The 15480-nt window shown below is 41.3% G+C and overlaps 2 protein-coding genes across 13 annotated transcripts in view; one reads left to right on the forward strand and one right to left on the reverse strand.

Moving 5' to 3' along the window:
* Window positions 1-1516: 1516 nt before the first annotated feature.
* On the reverse strand, window positions 1517-14440 carry MDH1 (malate dehydrogenase 1). Its single transcript, XM_065835432.2, has 9 exons — window positions 14298-14440; window positions 8535-8633; window positions 8121-8217; window positions 7014-7189; window positions 5513-5635; window positions 5204-5380; window positions 3497-3610; window positions 3219-3308; window positions 1517-2157 (listed from the first exon to the last, which is right to left on the reverse strand). The coding sequence occupies exons 1-9, from the start codon at window positions 14298-14300 to the stop codon at window positions 2032-2034; spliced, it is 1005 nt and encodes a 334-aa protein (XP_065691504.1). The 5' UTR covers window positions 14301-14440; the 3' UTR covers window positions 1517-2031.
* Window positions 14441-14699: 259 nt separating this feature from the next.
* Window positions 14700-15480, forward strand: part of WDPCP (WD repeat containing planar cell polarity effector) — a 157421-nt gene continuing 156640 nt past the window's right edge. For 6 of the 12 annotated variants that reach the window (XM_071805737.1, XM_071805738.1, XM_071805735.1 and 3 more), the window contains exon 1: window positions 14700-14883. The gene's annotated coding sequence lies outside the window, so the exon portion shown is untranslated. The other 6 variants (XM_071805745.1, XM_071805744.1, XM_065834353.2 and 3 more) reach the window with 2 other exon arrangements.

The raw sequence follows: 15480 nt of genomic DNA on the forward strand, positions 1-15480 counted from the left end.
GTACTCTTCGCTCTACTTAGCCTGTAGTCCTTTAAATTGAGCAACAGTGTGCACTATAGCTATCTCCTGTAAAAAACATTGTCTTAAAATAAGCTGTTGCGTGGTAATTACTGGAATGAATTCCTTGGGTCCCCAAGTTCATGCTGAAATGCGATTTTACGAAGTTTGTATGGAACATCAGAATGCAGCCATCGCACTGGCAACTTTCCTTACCTCCCTAATTTCTGCACAAGTTCCCAAACTGCAGTGAAAGACAGACACAGGAGAACTCTTATTATTTCTCCATGGGGTTCAGAGGAATAAGAAAAGCAGAGAAAAAATACAATGTATTTACTTTTTGTCAATTCCTAAGACTGAAAGAATGTGTAAGTTCTTGCAATGGCTGCTTCATAAATATTCAAGGCATTCACTTACTGTACCCTGTCTCCAGCTGGCCTGTGCTACAGCAGACATTCCCATTTTCTGAAATGCTTGTTTTCCCTTTCAACTATTTATGTATAATAAATCTTTGTTGCATTACTGTCACTGTACTTAGTAGCTATAGTAATGTTCGTTCTGAGAGCAGACTTATTTTTAAGGATAAGCTTATTGATGTTTGCTGATTTACTTTATATTCTAGTTGATAAAACCTCAAAGAAACTATTCAATTTAGTTAGAATTCAGCTTAAGCTTTCTTGTTGTCAAAACAGTTGTACTTCTTGAATCCTCATTTAATGACAACAAACCAGAAAAGGGCAGTGAGATGACACTAGATATGACAGACCCAAGATTTACTTTAGTACAAGGCAGAAACAATTAGAACAGGACAGACCAAAGCTTAGCAATGACACTGTGTATGAGAAAATCCCAATATTGTGAGAGTTTGAACTCTGCGCCAGGGCGGGAGGTCTTTAAAATGCTTAGAAAAAAACCAGAACAGGTAGCATATCTAAGAAATTCCCAGAACAACAAATCTGTTCTAAATCCTTCAAGTCTACAAAAGGTAGATTACTACAGTAAAAACAAAAAAGCAGGAGTTTAGGAGAAGAGATTACTACAGTAAAAACAAAAAAGCAGGAGTTTAGGAGAAGAGTTTATAGCAACATTCACCTGTGTGTTTGCAAAGGAGTAACTAAACTACAATCTATTTGAACCTTTCTGAAATTTGCAGGCTGCACTAGGAACACTCTTGAGAAAGTATATTAACCTCACTTGGTCTCAACCAAGTGAATACTTGTCCCCTGGGACAAAAGGCTTTGAAGCTACAATCAAATTAGTGCTGAGCTACAGTACCAACACTGCTTTTGAGTTGTAGTGCTGGAGTACAAACCTGCCTTTAGGCTTTTGTGTGTGATGTTGACATAAAGCAATTTTGCCTGCAAAAGACAAATGGAAGTGCTAGTCATCAATAAAACTTCTTAAAACTAGTTTCCCTCAGTTTCTTAAAAAGGGCTTTCAGAGTGTTGTTTTTTTTCATGTTTTACTAGTTACATAACTAAAACATGTAAATAAAACTGCAACAGACTACTCTTAGCCATTATGTGATTAAACATATTTTAATATTTCTATTGACAAACATTGTAGGCATAACCAGAGTGAACAGTATATACTTGGAGCCTGTCCAGTGATTGACTTGAGTCACTGAACAGTGGGTGCAAGAACTACTGGCATTCTAATTTCATTTGGAGTTAGGCCATAGGATGATGAAGTGGTCACGGACTAGGACGTGCGCCAATAGTGCCAAATTCTAATAAAAAATGAGATTGTGCGTTAGTAGCCAAGGCTGAGACAAATAATTATCCTGTATCATAAACAGAAAGCAGCTAGTATTGAACAGAACAAATTTGGTCAACAAACTAGTTTTACTTCTTTAACAATCTTTTTTGCTATTAACTAAATAGGCACAACAGTACCAGTAAGCATATGTACTTTAAAATGCACAATTGCCACAAACGGTTGACTTGAACATAGCAACGGTGTTTGATAACAGACTTAGAGACGACTTTTAGATTCTTCCACTCTTAAATTATTTTGTATTTCTCCATTGTCTAGTCATGCACTGGAGAGGAATTCCACAGCAGTCTCCTTCTCTTCAGTTAACTCTTTTGCAGTCAGCTCCATCTTCTCACGAGAAAAATCATTAATAGGAAGACCCTCAACAAACTTCCACATCTTGTCCTGTTTGAAAACAGACAAAAAGCCCCTTCATATGAGAATAAGCTTCATTCAGCTTGTTGGAAACTCTGCAACATAAGAAAGCTAGTTTACAGCCTTAAAAAACACATCAGGTGGAAGTTAATTTTGTTTTCAGATAAAGAATACAACCACCACCAGCTAGTCATGTCAGATTCTATTCTAGTACCAGTACAACTACCACAAAATGGTGAATAATGGTCCCATATGTGAAAGACTGCTAAAACCCCCATGTCCCAGAAGCTGCATATTAAAGCACTACTGCTAATAAGCTTATCTGACAGTTCAACTAGGTCCTTGCAGGATGTTGGGGCATGACCTATTAGAGAGCAGTGTAGGGAAAAGGGACCTGGGGGTCCTGGTGGACAACAGGATGACCATGAGCCAGCACTGTGCCCTTGTGGCCAGGAAGGCTAATGGCATCCTTGGGTGTATTACAAGGGGGGTGGTTAGTAGATCGAGAGAGGTCCTCCTTCCCCTCTACTCCGCCCTGGTGAGACCCCATCTGGAATATTGTGTCCAGTTCTGGGCCCCTCAGTTCAAGAAGGACAGTGAACTGCTGGAGAGGGTCCAGCGTAGGGCAACAAAGATGGTTAAGGGAGGGGAGCATCTCCCTTATGAAGAAAGGCTGAGGGAGCTGGGTCTCTTTAGTTTGGAGAAGAGGAGACTGAGGGGTGACCTTATTAATGTTTATAAATATATAAAGGGTGAGTGCCACGAGGATGGAGTCAGGCTCTTCTCAGTGGCAAACAATGATAGGACAAGGGGCAATGGGATCAAGCTGGAACACAAGAGGTTCCACTTAAATTTGAGAAAGAACTTCTTCTCAGTGAGGGTAACAGAGCACTGGAACAGGCTACCCAGGGAGGTTGTGGAGTCTCCTTCCCTGGAGACATTCAAAGCCCGCCTGGACACATTCCTGTGCGACCTCACCTAGGCGTTCCTGCTCCAGCAGGGGGATTGGACTAGATGATCTTTTGAGGTCCCTTCCAATCCCAAACATACTGTGATACTGTGATACTGTGACTTAAATACAATCTAGTTACCTTGATCACAACAGGGAATGAATATAGCAAGTCTTCGGGAACACCATAAGAATTGCCATCAGAAATGACTCCCATGGAAACAAATTCCCCCTGAAAACAGAAGAGGAAGGGATAAATACATTTCTCACTGCTAGAAGCAAGCATCTCCTGTGACACACTATTTCAGAAAAAGACAGATTCTTCCCTTTTTCAACACACATACGTGCTTGAGGTCAAAGACATTGGCATGTAATCAAAGCATTGGACAAACAAGCACTTACTCAAGAGTAACATCTTACCGCTGGAGTGCCAAACCAGATGTCCCTCACATGATCACAGATAGCTTTGGCAGCTGACATCGCACTGGATAGCTTCCTAGCCTTAATAACGGCTGCTCCACGTTGCTGAACAGTCTGCAATTAAGAAAAAAAGCCTGCTAAATTGTAAAGTAGCAAAATCATGGCTTAGTTTAAATGCTGTTAGTAAATGCCATGAGGAAAGACCACCTTTCATCAGTCAATATATAGTTCTATCACTAAATGAACATAACACACAACCCAGAAACTCAATCTAGAAGAGTTTTGCCAAGACAAGTACATAATGGAATATTTCAGAGGCTGTCTCAGTTCTTAATATGTGTTTTACAGCTAGCAACCCACTGATTTCTCTTATCCCAACCAGACGTTTCAAGCTTTTACCACCAAGAGACTTCGTGTATGTCAACAGTAACAGATGTCTCAGAGTAGCACTGGGAATTTTTTTGTGCTGAATACCAACATGAACTACTTGCTGGTCTCAGCCCTACAATATTTAATGAATAAAATTAATTTAATTCTTGAAGACAGTTGATTCTACCTCCCTATACTCAAATTTGTATTTAGAAATTTTGTACTGAAAAATTGTGTTTCTTAGAATTAGAATAGCTTCTTAAACTTATATATATATATATACACACATTATTTTTTTTTTAATATGTTTTGGTAAGGCTTTATGCCAACCTGATCCCAGTCTAGAAAGCAGGAATTATGAAATTTCCTTATCTTTGGCAAAGTATTGTAGCATAGACCAGCATTACAATGTACCTAAGAAGGCCAAACTGGTACCATGCCTTGGCCACATAAGATACAGCACAATCAAGGCCAAGGACAGGTTTCTGCTTACACTCTGGCTCATGAACTTTGGTTTTGGTTGCCAGCATACAAATATTTATTCTGTAGGAACAAGAATGAACTGGAATAAGCTATATCCAAAAACATGACAGGACAGAGCATGGTCATTTGACAAAACACATCCTCAGTCCCCAACTAAAGGTGCCTTGGCTAAGATAGAGTACCTGGCTGTCTGCACAACAGTAACATTGCAATACCAAGCAAAGTACAGCTACTTGGAGTCATGTTCATCAAAGGCTTCAGTAATCCTGTTTCACCTGACATTGCCCTTAAGTAGCCTGTGCTCTTGATCAATTAATACTATTATTCTGGTTTACTAGCCTACATTATTATTTATTACCACCCTATATTAAAACATTTGCAGGTGTTTTCTAATTTTTTCAAAATCATTTTTAGAATGCTGCTGATGAGGACATAAGATTTAGATTTTGAAAGCACGTGTATGCGTGCATGCATGTGCAGGTAGAGGCCTGCTGGGCTTTTTCGGTGTGTGGGGAGCAGCAAACAGAAGATTATCCCGCTTCATCTGCAAAGTGAATAGTGAAGAGTCAACAATGCTGGTGTGTCAGATGAGTTGCACCTCAGCTACGATCAAAATTATTTTTGTTGAATCATTTTAGCATTCCAATGGATTTTCTAGTGGTATTTACATAAGTTTCATAGCGCATTGAATTTTTCAAGAGCAAGTAACTGCTAGAGACAAGCTATCTCAAGATTACTCATTCTAGTGAGATATGACAAGCTGCTTCACTAAGTCACTTACATAGCTTACAATGTCATATGAGGTTAGGAGAAAGCAGACGCACAAATGACGATTTAAAACAAACAAGATCTTACCAGGATAAAGTCTCCCTTCAGCCAGCTGTCATCTTTTATAGCTTCATAAATTCCAACTTCCTTTCCTTTAATGTTTACCTTTGCATGGTTAACATCTGGATATTGAGTGGAGGAGTGGTTGCCCCAGATGATGACATTCTTCACATCATTAGCAGTCACACCAAGTTTCAGAGCAATCTAATCAGAAAACAAATATGTCCATTGTATCAATTTCAGCTTCTCAGTTCACAGGCTTCTTGGAAAGCATTGCTCTGTTTGTATTTAGCACAGACAGCAGAAATCTTTCTACTTTCAGTGGGTCCTTTTTACCTGAGATTTAGCTCTATTGTGATCCAAACGAGTTAAACAGCTGAAGTTTTCCTTTGGTATTGATGGGGCTGACTTTGATGCAATCAGGCAGTTAGTATTTGCTGGATTCCCAACTACCACAACCTAAATGCAAAAAAGGGGAAGTGAAATGTAAAAAGACAAAGCTGCTACTTCTGCAAAACAGCTTCCTCAAGTGAAATACATGGCTTTGCCTTCAAAGAAACTATTGAAAAGTTACGTTTTCTAAATCTCTTGGTTGTCTTCAACAAGATTTTTTTATATGTGCATTGTTCATATTCACTGAGTTACAGCAGCAGAACTTAACTTTATAACTGTATAGAAAGATATGTTCTAGCTAGGTATTTTCCTTATAATTTGACATTCAAATGTGAAAGAGAACAAGACTTCTAGGAAGATCTGCACATTGACTCACAGCCTGGCTTCAAATGCCATGCTAACTAGATATAGAGCAAGCAAAACACAGTAGTCACTCCAGTCACTTCACTATCACCTTTTAAACAGTTCCTAGACTAGCTGCCACTGCTTGATAGTTAAGAAAGCCAGAATAGTTACTTACCTCATTGTTGATAGGCAATTAGAAATAAAATATTGCCTGAACTTACATCAATTTATTACTATGGAAAACGGATTTTTATTCATTCTTCATCTATTCATGTCCCTCAAATGATTAACATCAAGCTCCATATACTTTCAATCACACAAGCTAATCTGCTTTGTATTTCCCCTTTTAAAAGTGAGTTCAGTAAATTTTCCATTACTCTGCAATAGTTACATTGATAGCTTTTATTCCAACTGTACAAAGAAGCAAACAAGTCTTTAGAAGCAGTAGGAAGTTCATGAGCAGAGGAAGTAGACATTAAAAAGTCAGTTACAAAGCACAGTTGGAGTCTGGGTTTGAGATTGAGAGCAGTAGGAGAGCAGCCACATGATCCCATTAACTGTGCTGAAGGAATCTGAGAGAGAACAATTAAAAGCTTCCATGCTCCAAAGACCAAGATGCAAACAACCCAGATAAAGCTGATTTTTTGTGCAACTGTAATTCCATATTGATACTGAAGTTAAGGGCCATTATGTTAAAGCCACAGATGGATATAAAGTAGGCAGCTGCACATAGATAATTTAGTTCTCCCAGAAAAGAGAAATAACGAGCAGAACACTGCTTTATTTTTAATGCAGGGTTTTGGTGGGTTGTTTTGGTTTGTTTTTTAGCGTTTTTTTTTAGAATTGCTGATAATCAGTTCAAAGTGTGTGTGGACTACAGCAATACAATATAAAACCTTTTTCACTGAACAAATTAAAGACTAAATCATCTACCTATGTAACATACTGTATCTCATTTAATCTTGACCATGGTATATTTTCCAGGGCTTAAGGAAAGGAATGTCTGCACTGAACAGGCTCCTGCTTACGCAAATACAATGTATTTAGATCTCTACATAACCTGGAAAGTTAACTTTTAAGATTCAGATTCTATATTCACCTTGACAGTCTTTTTGGCATACTTGTCCAAAGCTGCACCCTGAGACTTGAATATTTTGACATTTGCTTTGAGTAAGTCCTTCCTCTCCATGCCCTCCCTCCTTGGCATGGAGCCAACCAGAATTGCTATGTCAAGGTCTTTGAAGGCAACTTCCTCTTTGTCTGTTGGAATGACCTCTAAAAGAAAGGAAAGGGGGGAAGGAAAAAAATCTCAGATAAATACTCATGGCAAAGTGTCAGCAGGAATATTCTCTGGTTCATAAATAGTATATAATCTAATCTGACAACACTACCACTTTTCCATTAAAAAAAAATATAAGTACAGTCATTTGGCTCTAACTCCACAGATTAAATACTTGCTAGTAAACAGTTGATATATACAAATATTTATCTAAAGCTTTGGATATAAATTCTGAGAACACAGATGAAATCTATGGAAAAAGATGAATTTCATGTGTCTCTATCTAAACATATATATACATATGTGTATATGCTATTCTTCACTTTTACAAAAGTTTTCCTCTCCCTTTAGCAATTCAAACCAAATAACGTTTGATTTGTAGAAAACCAGGTAGCTACATGCCTTTTTTTTAAATGCTGTAATAATGACAGCAGCATCTACTTGCTTCCTTCTGCTTGTTTAGACTATCAGAACTTAACTTGTTTGCACAACTTGATGAGTGATATTTGAGCATATGTCTTTATGCAGATGATATTTCTAAACACTACTTTTTTTTTTTTTTTTTTACTTAGTAAAGGCATCTTGATGTATCTAAAGATTCAGTGTTGTTTTACTACTAGGCCAAAATACAATGCATGGATGCACAAGTATCTGACAATCTGTTGCACATGCTGACAACCCAGATTAGATGATACACACCAATACCAAGGTATCTGCGTAGTCAATTCTTCACACAAAACTCATTTGATGACATTCTTCCTAGCTTACAGCCTAAGTTAAATCAAATTATCTTCCACAATATTTAAAACCAATAAAGAGTCATGTAATATTTTATTCTGTTTTACTTCCTGTCAGCTACAGGAACTCATAGATGCAATAGTTGTACTAGAGCATCTTGTTGGTATAAGAAAAAATTATTTTAATCACCTCTCAGCAGTGGTAGAGCACAGTCCTGCAGCTCCATGACTACACCTTCCAATACAGTCATCATGGGGGTGATATCCAGCAGTACAAGAATGAGAGGCTGTAAAGAAATAAATGATTTAGTGTAAGTTGGGTGTAATCTGTTTTGAAAACGAATCGGTCTTTTTATCTGCTAGAAACTGCTATCTTGTGCAAGACTTAAAATCCATTTACAGAAAAACTTCAGCATAACCAACAACTGAAAACTTGTGAAACATAGTAGGACTCCATCTTCCCCACTTAAAGAAGGAATTACTTGCATATTGGCAAACCATTCAGAGTGTATACAAGAAAACAAGTCTCAGGGACAGCAGTTCTGACATTAGCTAATCCCTGACTGTGCAGCAGAAACAAGTGATAATTCGGTATAAGAGTTACCTGGTCTTTGCCAAAGACATCTCCCTTGGCGATGCTGTAGAGCAGTGAGTAAGCAATCTGCCCAGCAGCTCCAGTCACCAGGACTCTGACAGGTTCACCCTGCAAGAAAGTCACAGAGACTTACCCACAGCTACACACTGTAGGCTCACACCATCTGAGAATGGTAATAATTAACATCTACTACAGAAATAAGGCTATAATTATTTAACCTGGATGCCCTTAAATGTAGATCAGGGCCTGCTCCTGGGATCATATTTCTGCTAAAAGTACCAGCAATTTCTCTAATGATTTAGAGAAACAGACCACACTTGCAAAAATATCTCTAATAATTGCTCCAGGAAAAGCTTCCAAAATGCCAGGAATGACAATCTGAAAAATTTTGTATTCCTCTTAACAGCACTGCCTGTTTAGTGTAATGTGTTTCAACATGCACCCATTCATTAAATTACCCATTCATACTTCGAAGTTATTACACAAGTTTTAGGAGCTGCCACACTTTCATCAGTTCTCAGATTCTTTCCATTTTGAGGGCTGTTTCCATTAAGAATTTTGAATGCTTACTTGCAACCAAGAACTTACTGAATGCCAGAAACCAAGGAATTTAGTGGACTTAAAAGTACTGGCTCACTAAACGGTTATGCAGCAATTTAACAAATCTACAAGACAAAAGCTAAATTATGAACAAATACGGACACTAATGTCCATAATAGAACTGCCCGTTGTCAAACTGACCCAAAACTCCAAAAGACTGGGCGAAGACCGCCACCATGTTACTATACTGCAAATAAGGGGGGAAAAAAAGGGATACCCTATAGCAAAAATCCATTTTGTTAAGCAAAACCAGTACTTGGAGAACTCCAGATGTTATTTAATATTGATAATATAAGGCAGAGAGTGTTGAGGTTGTTCAGCCTGGAGAAGGCTCCAGGGAGACCTTATTGTGGCCTTTCTGTTCTCAAAAGGGGCCTGTAAGAAAGATCGGGACAGACTTTTCAGCAGGGCCTGCTGCAATAGGACAAAGGGTGATGGTTTTGAACTAAAATAGGATAGTCAGACTCAATATAAGGAAGAATTTTTTTCCAATGAGGGTGGTGGAACACCGGCCCAGGTTGCCCAGAGATGTGGTAGATGCCCCATCCCTGGAAACATTCAAGGCCAGGCTGGATGGAGCTTGAGCAACTTGACCTGGGTGAAGATGCCCCTGCTCATGGCAGGGGGGTTGGACTAGATGAGTTTTGAAGGTCCCTTCCAACTCAAACCATTCTAGGGTTCTATAGAAAGGGACAACATACCAAAGGCTGTTCACAAACCAATATTTTGTAAGGCTAGTTTTTGTATCTCACTTCTTCCCTAGAGGCAACTGAGCTGGGGCAGATCATGCTAGGACAGGAACCAGTCTGCTGGAATGTCATACACACTTTTTCAAATAATTAGAAGATGATCATCTGAGCTACGGACAAAATATCCTCCACATTCAGTTATGTCTGAAGTGATTTAATTGCATAGTGGTATGAATCCATACTGCAGTATGCATACTGCATACAGTATGAAAAGCGTAGTTTGCAGAGCAAAGGCAGGCAATTCACTTAGTGCTGGTGAGGTTGCAGCTGGAATACCAAGTCCAGTTTTGGGACTCTGAGTTCACATCCTGTAAAACAAGGCTGAGGGAGCTGGGCATAGCCTAGAAAGGTAGAGATAAGGGGTGATCTAACAGCAGCCTACTACAACTTCAAGAAATGTTAGAAAAATAATGCTGCCAAACACCTCTCAGTAGCAGCAGATGGCAGAACAGAGGGCAACAGCTACAAATTAAGAGAAAAATTCTTGATTAGGATGGTACTGCTGCACTGGAACAGGATATCCCAAGATTCTGTGTAACCTTCATCTTCAGTGGTTTTCAAGACCCAGATTAAAAAAAATACATGTATGACATGATTAGCAGTGTCAAACCCCTTGCTTTTAGGCTGGACTGGGCAACCTTCACTTAGAGCAAGAAAGAGATCAGACTGGATGACCTCTAGAGATATTTCCCAACTAACACTCCTGTCACTGACATTTATAGGAAAACCATTTGGGGATTTGAGTGTATTCTTTACACGGAAGTGGCCAGCCAAGCACAGCTTCATCAAACTAGCATTAGATAACTATAAAAATGAGGCCACTTATCCCATTTTAACACATGCTACATAACATGAGCATAAGTGATAAAGTTAAACTACTGAATTCACAGATTTAGACCTCAACATGATTTTACCTTTGTAATGGGAATGATTATTTAAATTTTTGGTTAAATGGCTACCAGTTATGGTGTTGAACTGCGTTATGTTCTTTTGTACCTGTCCTGTTGAGAGTCTCATCCTCTCACACCTTGTCAGAACTCAGCAAGGAGGGGGAAGGAGAGCAGACAATTGATTCTCACAGTTTTAAATCTCAAAAGTAGTTTTGGTACACTATTCTTTGGTAGCAACATTATAGCCTACAAATGTACCACAATGTTTGAAAGATGGTCGACAGCACAGACTAAGATATATATGGGATTTTAAAGCCAGCTTTTCAGCACATTTTTAAGGAGAGTCTACATTTTATTTACATAACTGGAACAATGAATGCTCTTTTAAGGCAGCTAATCATATTAGCTTGGAAAATAAGTACTGTAAAGTTGTTGTGCTGCAAAGCCTTAACCTGGTAGAATCCCATATCAGCAGCATGTAAAAAGTAAATCTGTGCTAAGCATGCTACTCTGGAACTCACACAGAACAGAACACACTTCCTTTGAATTATATGGTATGTGAAATCATTTGTGAAGTCATTTCTGAATTTCTAGTGAATGGAATGAAGATTTTAAGAAGTCAGGCTCTTTCTCCGTTGCAACCTGTGAGCCAGTCTGAAGTAGAGTCACAAAAGGGCAAAGTCAACAAGAATTTTTTCAGTGTGTGCATTTTGTAAGCTAATCAGATTTAAAAATACAAAATGACAATCTATGTGCTAGCATTATGGTGAGTATTTGGCATAACAACAGGAAAGGGAAGGAATGGAAGATAAAAAGCAAAGAAGTAGGACTATTTTCTTTTTTCTTTTTTTTTTACTGAGACAGACTTAACATTTAATGTTGTTACAAAAATAAAAGTCCTTCAGTCACGACTCAGTTCCACCTTCTTAAAAAAATTACGTTTGTTTACTACCATCCTTCCTGTTCTTCCCCCATTTTGGGCTGGAGCACGGAGGAAAAAACATAAGCTAAAGTAAAGTGAGGAGTACTGCCTACTTTTTTTTTTTTTTTTGCTGGTGTTTGTTTTTTTTTTTTTGTTTTGGTGGTGTGGTGGTGTTTTGTTTTGGTTTGTTTTTTTTTCCTCCAAACCTTCAGTACACTGGATTAGCATACAAGCTTTCCCCAAACTCCCTTGTTGCTGCACCAATTGTGAGCAATTAGTATAACATAAATTTTCATTATTTCCCTTGATTTCAGCAGCTAGATTATCAAGCTAAAAATGTACTTTTAACAAAACATAGTTAACTCTCCCTGGAAAAACTTACATCACATATAAAAATTGGTAGCACTGAGCATTTGAGGTTGGATATTTAGAAAAATGAAAAGCTCCCCAATGGAAGTTGTAGGCTGCACAAATTAATGTTCAGGCACTTTAATCTGTGACTTGGCTCCTGTGCTGGGCTACGATAAGAATAGTTTCATGTTGTGGTAACTACAGAGGTGACCTTCACTCACTCTCAGGTATACAAGAACTAGAGGCAAATTAAACAACATCTAACTGAGTTTTAGTTTCAAAACCTTCCCCAATCCACATACAGCCAATGTATAGTTTAAAAGTTTCAGGAAACTGAAAGACTACTAAAGGTAATAAAATGGAAGGAAAAAAAAAAGTGAAGATTACATCCCCAGATACCTTTCTCTCTCTAATTCAGCAAACACACAGGATTTATCCTCCTCCTAAATTATCACAGATAAAAATAAATCTTCCAATATCAAGTGAGGAACTTGTGGGCTGTCCTCCCCCCACACACACTTGGGCTTAAGAATTTGGTGCCTAAATTACCTCTGTGATAGTGCTGATAATAAAATATCAGTGCCATACATGAAAACAGCACTACACTGCAAAACTGATTAAGGAGGTTACAAAGGTAAGTAAAAGTGTAATACGAAAAAGTGTAATATGAATCTATGTCCTGTCTAGAAAAGTGGTGGACCTTGCATCACTAATTACAGTTATGAAAAACCTCTATAAAGATTATCAGTGATAAACTTAATTACCTGTAAAGTATCAACAACTTAAGGTCATTCCTGAATATTAAAGTCAACCCATGCCACCTTGCTTGACAAGAATGCTTTAAGCATTAAATTAAACTATTATCTCCTCAAAAGTCTAAGGCCTGCCTAACAAACTTCTTTGCTCTTCCCTCTTTAAAGCAGAGTTTCAGTGGCAATAAATGTATTTGGAAAAATGGTAGAGAGTATCAGCAAGGCAGTTATGCACTTCTGCCACCCCAGCAGCGCTGTGGTTCATAGACTGAGTTCCAAAGGAATTATTTCTATAAGAAATGACCTTGAGACAGGTGCCCTTAAAAGGTTATTCCATTTTTTCAGATGCCAAATGCATAACTGGAATAGTTAAAGTACGGTAAAAAACAGTGACATCTTAAAAAGCCTGTGCAAAGTAAGTTTCAAATAGCATTTCTTCTGGAGACCAGCAAATTCATGGTAGCCAATGTTTTGAAAGCTCAAGTGCAAACCAAAACCTGCAGTCTTATGATCACTCCTGAGAATCCATATTTTGAATAGAAAGAGTATAGAAATAGAATAGACAATGTCTACAGATTCTGGTATTTTTTAGGGTATAGCTGAAATAATAAGACAGGTTTCAGAACATGCAAGCATCTTTTCTATAAAAAGTACTAAAAACTAAGGTTCAGATAACAGGGTATAAATTCTAGAAAAACATGGAGATGTCTTCATCATTATAAAGGAAAGCAAGGTCTCTGTGCAAATGTGTGTGTGTCCCTATATATGTATATATATTTATATGCCACAGATAACCAAAGTGCTCCAGTAACCTCAGGGCAGAACTAGAAGGACTCCTTAACAGTTTGGAGAATCTACAGAAATAGCTGAAATTCTGACAGCAAGCAGAGATGAAACAAGGGAGGAAAACGTTTTACAGTCATTTCCCCTTGAGCTAACTCAAAATTGCGCATAAAACCTTTAATATCTCTTGAAATTAAGGTGCAGGCATCCCCATCTTCTCGAAGGCAACGTCGCCAAACCCGGGGCTCACGGAGAGGCCGGCTTTAGGAAAAGCCGCGATTAAATCCCTGAAGGGCTAGCTCCAGGCCAAGAAGGTTCGCTCCGCCTCGGCGGGGTGACCCCAGCCTGACCTCCCCTGCTCGTCCTCCACGCCGAGAGCAGGCCGACACCCCGGGGGCCGACACCGACGTCCAAGTCCCCGGGCTGGAAGAAGGTCACCCCGCTGCGGGGCTGAGGGGAGCCCCGGGCCGCCACTTCCGGGCCCGTTTCTTCGCGGGTGCCAAGAGCACCTTCAAGTCACCCCCCCAGGGCCTTGCGGCGGCGCAGCCCACCAGTAGAGCCTGCCTGTTAGGAGGAGGAGAGGGAGAGCCGGCGCCATTTCGCAGCCACCTCCACCTGACAGCAGTCCCCTGCCCCGACCGCCCCGCCAACGCGGCGCAGCCCGCCGTCACCCTGCCCCAACCGCCGCCTAATGACGGGCCACCAGCTCGGGGAGCGGTACCGACCATGGCTAAGAGGAGCGGCGGGTCCGTCAGCGTCGAGGTCACCTCTACAGCGCGACTGCAGCAGCGGCAGCGCGGCTCTGAGGTACCGCGGAGGGGCGGGGCGAGCCCGCCGCGCGCGGCCGTCTGGGGGCTGTAGTCTCGGCTCCCGCTGCTCCGCGCAGCTCAGAGCTCGCCGAGAACTACAACTCCCAGCGTGCCTCGGGGCGCGCGCGCCTCGCCCCCGGACGCTATTGGCGGCGTGGCAGCCGTGACCCGCCTCCCCCTTACCCCATTCATTGGAGCGCAACGCGGGTCCCGAGATCAGCTCTGCTGAGAGCCGCTAGGGGGCAACAGGCAGCTCCCTTCCTTGCGCCTGCGCTCTCGGGCGGTGAGCGCCATGGACTCGCGGCAGCGCGGGTGTTTCGGTGCGCGCATGCGCCAGGCAAGGCGCCGACATTGCCGCCTTATGTTCGCGCGCGGGCACAGCGTTTACGTGCGTGCTGCGCGTGCGCAGGTGCGGTGCTTCCGCGGTTGCTAGGTGACGGGGAGCGGCGCGCGCCGTGCGCCGTCCTCCGTCCTCCCCCGGCTCATGTCCCCGGAGCGCTCGGTGGGTTCGGCGGTGTGGCCTGGTCGGGCCCGTCCTCGGGGTGGGCAGCCCAGGGGGGCCAGGGCCACTTCCGGGCGCCACCTGTAACTCCCTGTCCCCCGGCGGTGTGCGGCCGTTGGGCAGCGCCAGTCACCTCAGTGAAGCTGGCGGAGAGGAGCCGCTCAGGCCGAGCTCTGGGCGCGGTGAGGGCGGGCAGAGCCTTCCCTTTGCCTTTCCCCCCTCAAGCGCGGCCTCTGCCCGGGCAGTTGTCTGCAGACCCTCGGGAGCCCCGGGCTGCTGCCCTCGGGCGCTGCCTCTGGCTGCGGTGCCCGTTCCGCGTTCCTTCCCTCGCTTTCCCTCCTCCCTGCCGCTTGTGACACGTTTCTTTCATCCCTTCCGGGATGAAAGCTTTGCTTAAAGTTTACTATGCTTAAAGTTTACTACATCCTGTCAGCTTGCGCTTGGCCGTTTCCTTTTATGTACTTGCAGCAGGGAGAACTGGGGGGCTTACCTGTGCTATGCTGCTGTTAAAGCGGTGTGACTAAATTAGTGTACAAAAAGAAAATTATTAATTTAGTTATGTTTTGGATTGTTGACTGAAGTAAACTCTTTTGATCT

Source organism: Patagioenas fasciata, chromosome 3 (genome assembly GCF_037038585.1).
Source record: "Patagioenas fasciata isolate bPatFas1 chromosome 3, bPatFas1.hap1, whole genome shotgun sequence".
Classification (NCBI taxonomy): domain Eukaryota; kingdom Metazoa; phylum Chordata; class Aves; order Columbiformes; family Columbidae; genus Patagioenas; species Patagioenas fasciata.

Excerpts from the sequence above, each read along its gene's own strand:
- MDH1 (XM_065835432.2), bottom strand. Across the intron at positions 7,190-8,120 it reads TGCTCTACCACTGCTGAGAG|AGGTCATTCCAACAGACAAA; the intron begins GTGATTAAAATA and ends CCTTTCTTTTAG. Across the intron at positions 5,381-5,512 it reads ACAATAGAGCTAAATCTCAG|ATTGCTCTGAAACTTGGTGT; the intron begins GTAAAAAGGACC and ends TTTTCTGATTAG.